Source organism: Elephantulus edwardii, unplaced genomic scaffold (genome assembly GCF_000299155.1).
Source record: "Elephantulus edwardii isolate Elephantulus edwardi_28Jun2011 unplaced genomic scaffold, EleEdw1.0 scaffold00174, whole genome shotgun sequence".
NCBI classification, from domain to species: domain Eukaryota; kingdom Metazoa; phylum Chordata; class Mammalia; order Macroscelidea; family Macroscelididae; genus Elephantulus; species Elephantulus edwardii.
In genome coordinates, this window is record NW_006399924.1 from 243954 (window position 1) to 258544 (window position 14591).

Consider the following 14591-nt stretch of genomic DNA (forward strand, 5'->3'; position numbering starts at 1 on the left):
GCAACAAAAAATACCTCCCACTAATATTGTTCTGGTAAAGGGCTGCATACTTTCTCCATAAGACTGAGAACAAGGCAAGGATGTCCTTTTTCATTTTATTATTCAACTTAACACTGGAAGTGCTAGAAATGTCAAGAATTTATAGACAAAACCCTTTCAGAACTAGTGAGTTCAGACACATAGGACACAAAATAAGCATACAAAAACCAAATTTTATTTCTATAGATTCAGTGAGTGTGTAAACATGAAAATTAAAAATAGAATATCATTTACATTATCTCAAAAAATTAAGTATTAGGCTTAACTCTAACAAAAGATGTATGATGCTGAAAACCAAAACAATTCTGATTAAAGAAACCAAATAGTTGTCGCCTTTAAGTGCCATTATAACAAACTTTGAACAGCAGATCTGAACTCTGTCCTATACTGTGCCATCCTTAACATCCCTGACATATTTGAATCTATTGCTGTGGACACTATAACAATCCATCTTGTTATGAGACCTCCTCTCCTTCCCTGACCCTCCACCTTTCCAAGCATGAGATTCCTTCTCAAGGGATTGCTGTTGTTATTGTTAGGTGCCATTGAGTCACCTGCAACTCATAGTGACCCTATGTATTTAGCTCTGAATCCTGCCCTATCCTGAGCCAATGTCATCATCTCCGACAGACCTAATCCCATTTCTCCAGTCACTGAGTCGATCCATCTCATCCTGGGTCTTTCTCTTCTGTGCTGTCCCTCACAGTATGATGTCCCTCTCCAAGGACTGGGTCCAAACAATATGAGGCAGAGCTTCAAAATCCTTGCCTTCAGGGAACAGCTTAGTTTCTCTCTCTCCAAGACAGACTAATTTGTTCTCCCAGCAGTCCACAATATGTTCAAGACTCCTCTCCAGCACCATAAGTCAAAGAAATTGATGATTCTTCTATCATCCTTAGTTATTGTCAAGCTCTTGAATGCATAACAAGTAATTGTTCAGACCATGGCTTGGATCAGGCACACCTTAACCTCCAGACTGACATCATTGCTCTTTGGTACTCTAGAGAGATCCCTGATAGAAAAATTTCACAAAGCAATTCATTTCTTGATTTCCTGACTGCTGGTGTCAAGAATGTTGATTGTAGAATCAAGAAATCTGAAGTTATCAACAATCTCAATCTCTCCTCTATCCATCATGAAGCTGCCAGTTGGCCCAGCAGTGAGAATCTTTGTTCTCTTGATGTCCATATAGAAGACCATATAGAAGGTCTTTGACCTTCTACAGCAAACCCCTCATGTCCTCTTCAGTTTCAGCAAGCAAGGTTATGTCATTTGCATAACACAGATTGTTGATGAATCTTCCTCCAATCTTGTTGCCACATTCCTCCTTATAAAGTCCAGCCTTCCAAATGAGCTGTTCTGCATATTGATTGAAATAGTATGGAGACAGGATGCATTCCTGACTCACTCCTTTCCTGATCCTGAACCATGTGGTGTTCCCCTGTTCTAACTATGCTTCTTGATCCAAGTATAAGATTCACATGAGCACAATTAAGTGCTCTAGGATCCCCATTTTTCTCAAGGTTAGACACAATTTGTTGTGATCCACACAGTCAATAGCTTCTTCAAACAACATGTCCAAAATATGTGAGATGAAGCTTCACCATCTTTGTCTCCAAGGAGCATTCTGGCTGCACTTTCTCCATGACACATCTATTTGTTCTTTTGGTGGTCCATGTGGGGGGGAGGCAGGATCAAGTAGCACCCAGATAAATGAAGAGGAAGATTATAGTCATGAAATGGGATACATCACACAAAATAGATTATGGTTCTTCTCTAAAAAAATAAAGAAAAGCTTTAATGCAATTATTTTCAATGTTCAGCAAGAAATTTTATAATCCTAGACAAGTTTATTCTTGAATTCATACAGAAAGGTAAAGAAACTAAAATAGCTAAAATAACTTTGGAAGAATAAAGTGGAAGGAATCAGTGTACTCAATTACAAGACTTATTATCTGGCTATTATAATCAAGACTATGAGGTATTGGTAAAGGGACAGACATATAGATGAGTGGAACAGAATCGATGCCACCTAAATAATATACTTGATGCAAATTTCAGCTGATATTCTACAAAAGTACAAAAATAATTCATTGGAGGACTTTTCAATAAATGGTACTGAGTAATAGGATATCCACTGACCAAAAAATTAAACATCAATCTGATTTTCATATGTTATTGTTGTTGATTGCCATCCAGTCGAGCACAACTCACAGTGACCCTATGAACAAAAGACGTGAAGCCTCTCTATAACTACCGTCATTTTCTCAAAGTTCATAGTTTCCAGAGGCATGTTGTTTAGGAAGTGGATGCCACTCACTTATTAAATAAAATTTTCTTCAAAATGGACCATGGGCTTTAATGTAAAATATAAAATCTATAGGGTTAAAAAAGATAACAAAATTTGTTATCTACAGGTAGGCAAAGGGTGCGTAGTCTTTACATCAAAATCCATGGCAAATAACCATATTGCAAAATATGCAACATAATTAGCCATTGAGAAAATGAAAATCTGCACCACATCAAAATATCACTACACCCCTGTCATAATGGCTAAAATAAAAATAGTGACAACACCACATACTGGCACGAATGCAGAGAAGCCAGGTCACTCATACATTGCTGGGGTGGATGTGAAATGTCTGTCACTTTCCTTAAACTCCAGACATGAAGCTACTATATAACCAGAAATTGCTTTCCCTGAGAGTTTATCTCAGAGAGGGTAAGACAAACATGCACACAAGAAGTTCCGTGTGAATATTATAGCAACATTATCCTAAATTAAGTTAAAGTCAAGGTCTTTTTAACTGTTTGACAGACTCACAGCTGGTACGTTTTTAATTTGTATAAATCTTTTTTACTTTCTAAAAAAATTTTACATTGGCTTGCATACAGAATTCATATACTTTGTATTTCATACTACCCTTCATTCACGTTGTGTTTCATACAATCATTCTTATTTACTATGTGTTATAAAATCAATCACCATTAAATTATGCCCATTATTACCCTGTCTTTCCTGATCCCTGCTGGATCTTTCCCATTTTCTTTACCCCCCCTCCCTCCACCCACCAAATTATGTGACCCTATGGTATGAACATTGGTGTACAAATCTCCATTTGTATCTTAGTTCTAATTTCTTAGGAGTAGAATAGCTGGATCACATGGAATTTCTATGTTCAGCTTTTTGAGGAAACACCAAACTTCCTTCCAGAATGGTTGTATTATTCTGTAGTCCCATCTACAGTGTATGACAGTTCTTATTTCTCCATATAACTCCAACATTTATTACTTGCTGTTCTATTAACCTTTGCCACTGCTATAGGAGTGAGATTGTATCTCATTGTATCTTTGATTTGTATCTCTCTTATTTTCAGTGCATTTTTTTGAGCATTTCTTCATGTGTCTGTTGGCCATCCAAATGCATTCTTCCTCTGTGAAAAGTCTTTTCATGTCTCTTGTCCATTTTGTAACTGGGTTATCAGTCTTTTTCTTGTGGAGGTCCTGTAGGATTTTGTAAACTTTTGTTATGAGATCCTTGTCTGAGATGGTATTGGCAAATGCTTTTTTCCCAGTTAGTAGGTTTTCTTTTCACACTATTGAAAAAAGTTTTTATGCACACAGGAATTTAATCTTTTAAGGGTCTCATTCATCAATTTTATCCTTTCTTGGTTGTATATTTCTGGCTGTATTTGACAGCCTCTATACCATAGGCGAAGGCTTCTAAGCTTGGTCTTAATTTGTCTTTTATGATGTCTCTATATTGAGCTTTTGTAGACAGTAAACTAAAAAGGAGACACTCATCTTACTCTCTCAGAGCAGAGGATTTGAACCTCCATGAGAGCATCAACTTTGGGTTAAAAGGACAACTCTCTACCCATTTACACCTCTAGATTGCCCAGATGACATGCAACAGAGGAAGATTAATCAGTCTGCAGTACTCCCATATCAGAAATGTTATTATTATGTGCCATCAGGTCACTTGAGACTCGTAGTAACCCTATCTACATCAGCTCTGAACCCTGCTCTATCCTGAGTCAATGTTACTGTCTCTGACACACCTACCCCCACTACCCCAGTCACTGAATCAATTCATCTTGTCAAGGATCTTCCAATCTTGCACTGAACTATTGATGTATACAACAAGCTGGATGACTCTCCAGAGAAAGAATTATGCTGATTTTAAAAAGTCAGCTCCAAAGATTTACAGACAGTATGATTCTGAGGCCTTATCTGACATACTCTGGGCATATTGCAAGGAAGGACTGGTCCTTGGAGAGGAACATCACTCTTGGAAGGGTAGAGGGACAGAGAAAGAGGTACAGTGACTGAGGTAATGGGGTTAAGTGTGTTAGAGACAATATGGTTGGCACAGGATAAAGCAGGTTTCGGGGCTGTTGTACACAGGGTCTCTGTGAGTTGCAAGTGTCTCGATGGCACATAACAACAACAACAACAATAACAACATGATTCCATTTCAATAGCATTATTGAAGGAAAAAAAAGATATGAAATTGGAGAATAGGTAAACAGTTATCAGAGGTTAATAAGGAGTTGGGACTGAAATAAGTAGCTATGAAAGAGTAACATGAGAGACACCACTCTCAATGGGCTTTAGGAAACCTTGAGAGGTCTTCTCAGGGGTTTTGTGAGGTACACTAAATGTGCAAGCTTCAGCACAACAGCGTTTGTGAGCATGGTGCGGGATCAGGTAATGCCTCCTGCTGCACGGGACACTAGTGGCACCTAACAACATGCCACAAGCATGTGATGGGGAGACCAGAAGACGATGCCAGAATACAGAGGCATGGACCTCCTGTAGATTAACAACCTTCAATTTGTCTTTGCTCCTCCTGTGTCCCCACCTTGTCCCTGGCTGCTCTGGAATCAAGGGCAGGATTCTGAGAGCCCTTTCTCAGCTACCTTTACTTCCTTTCTGATTCTTCTCTCTTTCAATTAATATGTTCTCTATGGCAGGGCCAGCAGAGGATATGACATTGAATAGACAATTCGTCCACCTCTTTTATCCTAGGTCGGGTTTCATATTTTCTCTCCTTGGTCATCCTCATTCTGCTGAGTCATCCTTCAACTGAGGTATTAGCGTACGCAGTGTTCTTTAGCTGCTATTTGAATTAGTGAAAGTAGCAGGAAGGGGGAGAACCCTCAAAATATTGTCCTGTGATATTTTCTACAATTTCCCCCCTTTAACCCACTCAACTTCCCGTCTGTTTTCTCTTCAGCTTGTGGCACAGGTCCTTGAGCATAAAGATATAGGTTTTGTGATGGTGGATGCCAAGAAAGAAGCCAAGCTTGCCAAAAAACTGGGTAAGTGTAACTTTTGAGCTAGATCAGAAAGAAACAAATGTCTCTTGTAAAACAGCAAAGCATCACTGCATTTATGCTTGAGTGATAACAGAACTGCTTTTAAGACAAATATAAAATGACTGCATACCTTAGTTTTGTTTACAAAGAGTTTCATAAAAATAAACACAGACCTGAACTGAATAAAGTTTCTCATTAACCATCTGTTATATTTTTGTGTTCTTACAATGAACAGTTCCTTACTGGACAGAATAACTCTAAAGAACTAAGCCTTCATTTTCTGCAATTAAATCGAGTTCAAAGGCCAACTTCTCTGTTTCTCCATCAGGCAGATCTTTCTGAAAGAGGTTGGATCTCTTCTTCCATCACCTGTTATCTCCTTGCCTCTTGACTAAAGCAAGCAACAAAAGATAGCTTTAATGGGGTTGACTCTGGGGTCTCTGTAGCTTCTAAATTTAAGGCTGAAGCCCAGCTGGGCCTTATCACCAAGTTTGACGAGGTGGATTTTGGAGAGGAACACTTAAGTGGATACACGGTAGAAGTTGTAATCTCTCATGTCAATAGGTTATACTTAAGTGGAAGTCCACTCTAACGTTTCTAAACCCATAATCTCAAGGACAGGTAACTCCTCCAGTTTTCAAACACATACCCACATCTACTGACCATTTGGCTTTTTCTGCATGGCCAGTGAAGAGAGGCTATTAAAAAAATAGAAGGAGATTATAGAATAGGACCTCTGAAGAAAGGTTAATTAGTTTTGGAGTAGTAAGCACAGAGTTAAAAAAATAGTAAGATTAGAGGTGATTCAATAAATATTTTCAGGTCCCTGAAATTGCATTATCCTGTAAAAGTATGTAAGACAACTGTTTACTATTTCATTTTTCAAGAAGGGCTGATTTTTTTACTAAAATGATTTCAATTGCATGAGTCCATATTTCAGTTAGACAGGAATGAAAATTCCTGACCATAAGATAATAGTGAATTAGTACATATGTCTGCGGCATCTCTTTCCCAGGAGATAAATTAAGGAGTAGTCTTTCCCGTGAGTAAGGAAGCAAAGCATAGTAAATTTTTTCCCTAGAGTCAAAACCAACTTAATGAGTTTAGCCTCCCCTCCCTGTAGCATGATACCTCTGTCTTCTCCTTTCCCCTGGTTTTAAGGAGAAATTAAATTTGGGAGATTTTTCAGTAAGTTTAGTTAGAAGGAAAGAGCAGTACTTGGATGATTTACGAGTTTGTGGAGGACAAGTTGTGGCAAGTGTTCATTAGAATGAACCAGGAGATAGTCTTTCAGCAAGGCCATGATGGAGCTCTCGACGTCTACAGGAACCTTTCTCCAACCTCAGCCTGGCAGCATCTTTCTGGCTCTCTGATCCTCAGAGCTTACTGGGCAGTAGTTGCACTTTGTGACCTTTACCTTTCATTTTTATCGTCTCTCCCTTTGCCTTAGTTTGGCTTCCATCAGGTTCTGCCTGAACTAATGCAATTGCATCCTAAGTAGTTTCCCTCAAACCAGAACCCAACAGTGGATACTGACTAATGCGTCTATGGAGACAAGCCATTGCTGATTCCAAAGAGAGCTGGCCTGATGCATCTTTTGATTTATAATCAGGGCTACCCACTGTGTCAGAGGATCCCCAGAATTGCCTTTGGGCACAGCAGACTTCTCTTGCCCTGAAGGTTTCTACAGAAGAGCTCATTTGGAGCATTCTCCAATGAATAGAGAGTCTGAAAACAATTAATCTAAGGAATTAGAGTGTCATACAGTTGGACTAAATGCCAGCCTCAGCTATTTAGCATTCCTGGGGGAAATGCCATTTTCTAGCAAACATTTGCTAAAGTACACAGCATTACACTAACAGTGCTGGAGAACAGTCAAGGAGACGATGCCCTTGCGGTCAGCGTTGACCGGATAACTGGAAAAGAAGACATACAAGAAAGATTCTGCCGCAACAGGCATTTATTCTGTTCATAAACATTTATGGGATAGTCAGTGTGCATTTGCTAGGAGAGGCTGTTCCTTGGAGAGGAATATGATACTGGGAAGGGTGGAGGGTCAGCGAAGGAGAGGACAACTCTCAACCAGGTGGACTGACACGGTGACTGTTACAGCAGACTCTCGTGTGTCACGAACTGTGAGGATGGCGCCGATAGAACAGGGTTCAGATCTTTTGTTTATAGGGTATCTATGAATCATAATCGACTCAGTGGCACCTAACGACAAAAACATTGTGCCCAGAGTCTGCAAGGAAGTAGGATACCAGGAAGACTGTGGTCTTACTCTCAGAGATTTCTGCTGTAGTTTTGTCATTGGCTACCACATCGTTCTAACTCGTGGCAGTCCTGTATACAACAAGATCAGATTAACGGGATTTTTTTTTGGTTTTAGAAGTATATCACAAGACCTTTATTCCTAGTCTGTGTTAGTCTGGAAACTGTTGAAATCTGTTCCACATCAAGTCTCTACTGACAGAAGAATGGCAGCTATGATTGAGGTACTTTGGGCAGGAATCAAACCTTAGTTTCCTACATGGAAGACAAAGCTTGTACCATTGAATTGACCTTACTGGGAAAATAAGTCTTAGCTGAGGTCTGAAAGAACTGACCAAGCTGGGGTGTGGTGGAGAGTGCAGTGGGAAGGGGTGAACATAAGTATGAGAAAGTTATGCTCTACGACATTTCCTTTGCTCACTCTTACCTATCATCGTGCTCCAAAAGCAGTGGGAGTAGCACAAAGGATTAAGAAAGTATTTCTCAAAGAAGCGTAGGCCTGCCAAAGGGAATATTCAGCAGATAAGGCTGGCCCTGCATTGTGGAGGGACTAGACTGTCAGGCTCTGGAGTCAGGAGGGTGGTGAAATTTTTCAACTTTCAAAATATTTATCTAGTCTAGTGCTGCCTATAAAAAAGATACAAGGAGATGACTTTAACAAACAGGAATTCGTTCTCTCACAGTTTAGGAGTGGAAAGTCCAAATTCAGTGTGCTGCATCCAAGAGAAAGCTTGTTTTCTCTGTTTTATTTTGGTTTTTTCTTTTCTGATTTTAAGAGTTTCTCAACACAGGAATAGTCGTGTTAACTGGTCTTCCTCGTATGTGTACGGCTGTCATCCTATCACTCACAACATTGTATTTGTCAACTTGAAGTTGACTTTTTCTTTTTTTACTATGAATGCAACGTCATTCTTCTTCTGTTTTTCGTTCCCTGCATGTTGTTGTTGATTGTCTTTGAGTCGAGCATGACTCCTAGCCCCTCTACAACTATTGACATTTATCAAAGTTCATAGAGTTTCTGGAGGCATGTTGTTTAGGAAGTGGATACCACTCCTGTTTCCAAATTCCCTATATAGTATACCACATAATTATCTGATTCAAAGTTGTGAAAGCTGGTCCATCTCATTTCACTCATGCCTAATATGTCTATGTTCGTGTGTTCCATTTCATTTTTTAAAATTTCCAGTTTTCCAACCTTCAAGCTACGTACATCCATGTTCCAATTATTAGATGTTTATTAGTGTTTTTCCTCATTTCAACTGACTCTACCACTACACCATTTCAACTGGGCTCTCCCACTACACTACTATAACTATCCTCACTCCTCTACTGTTCATAGGATTTTCAAAGCCCTGTTATTTAAGAAGTGGGTAGCCAATCCTGTTCCCTAGTCTGTCTTAATCAGGGAGCACCACCAAAACCTGGCCACTTTGTGACCCTTATGGCATTTGACACACCCTATGTGTGTCAGGAAGTGTGAGGACGGCACAGGATCAAACAGGGTTCAGATCTTTTCTTCATAGAGTCTCTATGAGTTATACTTGACAACACCTAACACAACAATAGCATAGGAACCTGAGCCCAAAAAACATGCTCTACTCCCAACTTCTCTTTCTTGGTGGTATTGAGATTCCTCTCTCTCATGTTTTGTAACATGAAAGATGATGCAGACCCCACCCCAAGGAAATGCTTTCTATATAGAAGGAGGGCCGTAGACTAATTAAGGATGTAGCATCCTGCCCTGTTGTTATTGTTGTTATTGTAGGTGCAGTCCTAATCCCCTTAAAATGAATTGACTGATCACATCAGGGGCCTTGATTATATCACTACATAACTGCTTCTAATTTTGTTTCATTAACATCACAGAAGTGAAGATTTATAATAGGATAAGCACATACTAGCCAGGCTGACATGTATTTTAGGGGAAGGGTTATTTTTTGGGAAGGGTTATTGTTGTTATGTGTATGGGGTTCCCAGTGACGCATAGGGATACTATATACAATAGCTTGGAACACAGCCCTATCCTGAACCAGTCTTACTTCAGACACACTTAATCCTACTGCCCCACTTACCATGTCAATTCATCTCATCTGGAGTCTTCCTCTCCTGTTCTGTCCCTCCACCCTTCCAAGCGTGATGTCCTTCTCCAAGGACTGGTCCCTCTTGGCCATGTACCCAAAGTATGTGAGATGGAGCTTCAAAATCCTAGCCTCCAAGGAGATACTGGGTTTCACTCTCTATAAGACAGATCTTATTTGTTCTCCTGGTGGTCCAATACTGTTCGCTAGCACTCCAACACCAATGCATCAACTCTTCCTCTGTTATCCTTAGTTATTGTACAGCTCTATGATGTATAGCAAGTGATTGAGAATTAAATCCATGGCACTGTGTTTTGGGAAATTAGTGTAGTGGCAGTATGAAGAACTTTTCCTTTTAAGTTTAAATTCAGACTGGTTCTTTTTTTCTTTATAAAATTTTTATTTTATACAATTTACTTACAAAGTTCATATACAGGTTGGTTCGTAACTATTTAAAATTCAATCTCTTATCTGAAAGCAGTGATGGTGTTTTCCCAGGGAAGTAGTCATTGGATTTACACTTGTTCTGTTGATCCTGACTGCCCTGTCAAGAAGGCCCAGAGCCAGACCTCATACCATACATTTCTCCTTCTACATTAGAATAACCTTTCCTTGGGATCTCTTTGTATCTTCCAGGTTTTGACGAAGAAGGAAGCCTCTATATTCTTAAAGGTGATCGCAAAATTGAATTTGATGGTGAATTTGCTGCTGATGTCTTGGTGGAATTTCTTTTGGATGTAAGCATATTTGAATAATGTTTCTGCATGGTGTTATTTAGGCTCAAATGTAGTGGGGAACCAAAACCCCAGAGTAAGAGCAAAAAAGCTGGAGAACCTGAGTTGGCTTAAGACAGATTTCTCAAGCTTCTCAAAAACATTATAAGAGGTTTCACAGTACTGTTTACTTTTACTAGGAAGCTGGCCCTTAAGTCGCCTAGGAAACTGTTTTGTTAGTAACCAGAAGGTCACAAATCTGGACTGTGCAGTAGTAACATGGTCATTCTTTTACCAGTTATAGAATGACTTCCCCTGAAATTCCCTTGGCTTTATTCCAGTGTTGCTAAAGAGAAAGAGAGTGTGGGAAAGAGATTTAAAGATAGAAGAAAGAGAAGAGTAAAAATCAACTAGATTATTCTGAATTATCCTCAGAACTGAATAAAGAAGAGATGGGACTATTGACACCCCCCGGGCCCCCAAGCTCCAATAGCTCACTCACTTCTCAGTCATAGAAGTATATACACCCTCAGATCCATTTGCCCAAAAAAAGGAAACAAAAAATACTTTCTCCATTGATAAACTCATACTTTCAATAACAGCTCTGAAGCTAAATGTGTGCAAACACATTTAAATAAATGAACAATAAATAAATAAAACGAACAAATGTAGAACGTACTGTTTATCATCCATACTGATTGTTCCTGTTGGCAAGATGGTACCCAGTGTTGTATTGCTTTCTCCAGACCCTCCAAAATCCAGGGAGAGGAGCAGAAGTCGAATGAAGGCCATCTTCTGCAGAGAAAGTATCCATAAACCCTAGTGCAGAAAAAGTATCCATAGACCCTGCTTCACTATTTCATTGACCCTATTCAAAGTTCTAACAACTTAGGAGGTACGAGAACAACTCTGAACCAACAGGTTACTGTATGAATTCTATCCGTTCAGGCGAGGTTCTCAGATACAAGTACAGAAAGCAGACGCTATTTACGTTAAACAGTAAGCAGTGTGATTGATCCACATAGAGTGGAAGAACAGAGATCAGATTTTAGACTCGATCAGGGCTCCACCTCAGTGTTTACATAATGCTGTTTTTGGTGGGTTGCCTTTTGTCTTCAATCTCATTACAGGATGGTGAGCATCTGGCACATCACCTTCTCATTTTCCAAATGCCATTGGCAAATCTATCCTGAAATCTCTTCGGTCAGAATTGGGTCACATGCCTATTCTTTTTTTTTTTTTTTTTGCAGAGCACATGATTATCTGACAAAAAATGTCCCACACCAATCCATTGTATTTCACCAATGCCCAGTATGTCAATGTGTAAATGGGGCTAGCGCGTTTTCATTTGCACACTTGTTAGTTGTGTCATGTTAACATGCCTATTCTTTAATCAATACTTGGCAAGCAGAATAGAATTGCCCACAGACCAGTAAGCTCACCTCTTGAGTGAAGGCCAATTCCTTGTAACACTCTGATGCTGTTCACAGGGAGTGCAATGACATGGATGTGCTTGTTTTCCCTGCTGGATAAAGTATAATTCTCTTTTCTGAATAAGTGAAGTTCTTAAGTGAAAAATAAAAACAAAGTAAAAGGCATCACACTTCCTAATCTCACAACATAGCCATAGTAATGATAACAACATGGTATTGGTTCAATGACAGGCACATAGACAAATGGAATAGAATTGAGAACGCAGAAACCAATCCATTTATCTACTGCCAATCAATATTTCACAAGGAAACAAAAAACATTAAATGATAAAACAACAGCCTCTTTTACAAATGTTGCTGGCAAAACTGTAAATATACCTGTGGAAAACGGAAACACGGCCTACATCTCACTCCATATACAAAAGCCAACTCAATGGGGATCAGACACTAGGGGGTAAAACATAAAATCATTAGAGAAAAATAGGGGAAAAAAAACTAGTCTCTGATATGAATAGGCTTGCAAACACAGCAAAAAAATACAGAAGCAGGAAAGGATAACATCTATGACTGGGATCTTCTGTAAATCAAATCGCTCTGTACATCAAAAATTTTGTCCAATAAGTTGAAAAATCCCACAGACTGGGAAAATAATATCTGGCAGTGATGTTTCAGACAAGGGACTCATAACTAAAATGTGCAAAATATTACACAAGGAAAAGACTGGTCATCCAAAACAGACAAAAGATGTGAAAAGATTCATCATCGCGGAGAGTATTTGGATAGCTAACAGACACATGAGGGCATGGTTTGAATCACTAACAATCACAGATATGTAAATCTAAACAAAAATGAGATACCACATCACCCCAGCAGCGATAGGACAGCAAACAATAAATGTTGGCGAGGATGTAGAAAGATTGGAACTCTCATGCACTGTTGGTGGGATTTTTAAATGGTACAACCACTATGGAAGGCAGTATAACATGTTCTTTAAAAGGTGAATGTAGAAACCCCATGTTGTTATGTGCTGTTGAGTCTAATGTTATTCATAGTGACCACATGAACAGTATCTCTGAACTCTGCTCTATCCTGAGCCAATCTCACTGTTTCTGACACACTTGACCCCATTACTGCAGTCAGTGTATAAATCCATCTCATCCATATCTTCTTCTCTTGTGCTATATCCCTCCACCCTTCCAAGCATGATGTCCTTCTCCAAGGTCTGGTCCCTCCTGGCCACAAGCTCAAAGTATGTGAGATGGAGTTTCAAAATCCTAGCCTCCAAGGAGCAACCTGGTTTCACCCTCTCTTGGTCAGAATTGCTTGTTCTCTTGGCAGTTTATGGTATATTCAACACTCTTCTCCAACACCACAACTCAAAGGCATCAACTCCTCTTCTGTCATGGTTAGTCATTGTCCAGCTCTCTGAAGCATAGCAAGTAACTGCAAAGACCATTGCTTTGATCAGACACACCTTAATCTCCAGATTGACATCATTGCTCTTCAGCACTTTGGAGAGGTCCCTGACAGCAGACTTTCCCAATACAACTTGTCTTTTGATTTCCTGATTGCTAGTGCCAAGATTGTGAACCCAAGTAAAATGGAATCGGTAACAATCTCCATCTCTTTTCCATCTATCATGATGTTGTCAGTTGGCACAAATGGTGAGAATCTTTGTCTTCTTGATGTTGAGCTTCAATCCATATTGAAGACTGCAGTATTTGACCTTCTTCAGCAATAGCTTCAAGTCCTCTGTTTCAGCAAGCAAGGTCATAGGTTGTTGATTAAAGCAAGGTAGGTTGTTGATTAAAGAGCCAGTAATTCCACTATACTCCAAGGAAATCAGGGCTGAGGCACAAACAGAAATATGTACACCTATTTTCATTGTAGATTGTTCGCAACAGCAAGAAGATGGAAATGGGAACAGCCCATGTGCCCATAAACAAATGGATAGAGAAATGATGGTACATTCACACAATGGAATATTATGCAGCACTAAAAGGCAACCAATTTATGAAATACTATACAACAGAACACACATAGACTAACAGAAAGGGCAACCTAGGTAGAACTTTCAAGTATGGAAATACAAAAGAAGAGGAATAGCTGTAAGCAGACATTAGTGATTAGAACATGGAATGTGAGAACAGTGAATGTAGGAAAATTTGAAATTGTTAAGAAGGAAATGGAATGCATAAATATTGACATACTAGGCATTGGAGAGATGAGATGGACTGGCCTGGGGGTTTTTGAGTCAGATGATCATATGATATATTACTCCGGAGATGAAAAGGTGAGGAAAAATGGGGTTGCTTTGATAGTTAAAAAAGTAATTTCTGGATCCATCTTGAAGTACAACATTGTGAGTGATAGGATTATATCCATACGCTTACAAGGAAGTCCAGTGAATACCACTATCATTTAGATATATGCCCCAACAACCAGAGCCAAAGAAGAAGAAATAGATGATTTCTACCAATGTTTACAGTCGGCGATTGATCGAACATGCAATCAAGATGCATTGATAATAATGGCTGACTGGAACACAAAATTGGGAACAGAGAAGAATCAGTAGTTGGAAAATATGGGCTTGGTGACAGAAATGAAGCTGGAGATAGAATGATTGAATTTTGTAAAATCAATGACTTATTCATTGCAAATACTTTTTATAAGAAACATAAACACAAGTTATACACATGGATTTCACCTGATGGTATGCATAGCAATCAGATCTAT

General features: G+C 39.2%; 1 protein-coding gene across 1 annotated transcript in view; it reads left to right on the forward strand.

The window, feature by feature from the left end:
* Positions 1-14591, forward strand: part of CASQ2 (calsequestrin 2 (cardiac muscle)) — a 127595-nt gene that overhangs the window by 34101 nt on the left and 78903 nt on the right. Inside the window, exons 2-3 of the mRNA XM_006895673.1 lie at positions 5279-5363; positions 10346-10446. Coding sequence (XP_006895735.1) covers positions 5279-5363; positions 10346-10446 — 186 coding nt within the window. The remainder of the gene's footprint in view (positions 1-5278; positions 5364-10345; positions 10447-14591) is intronic.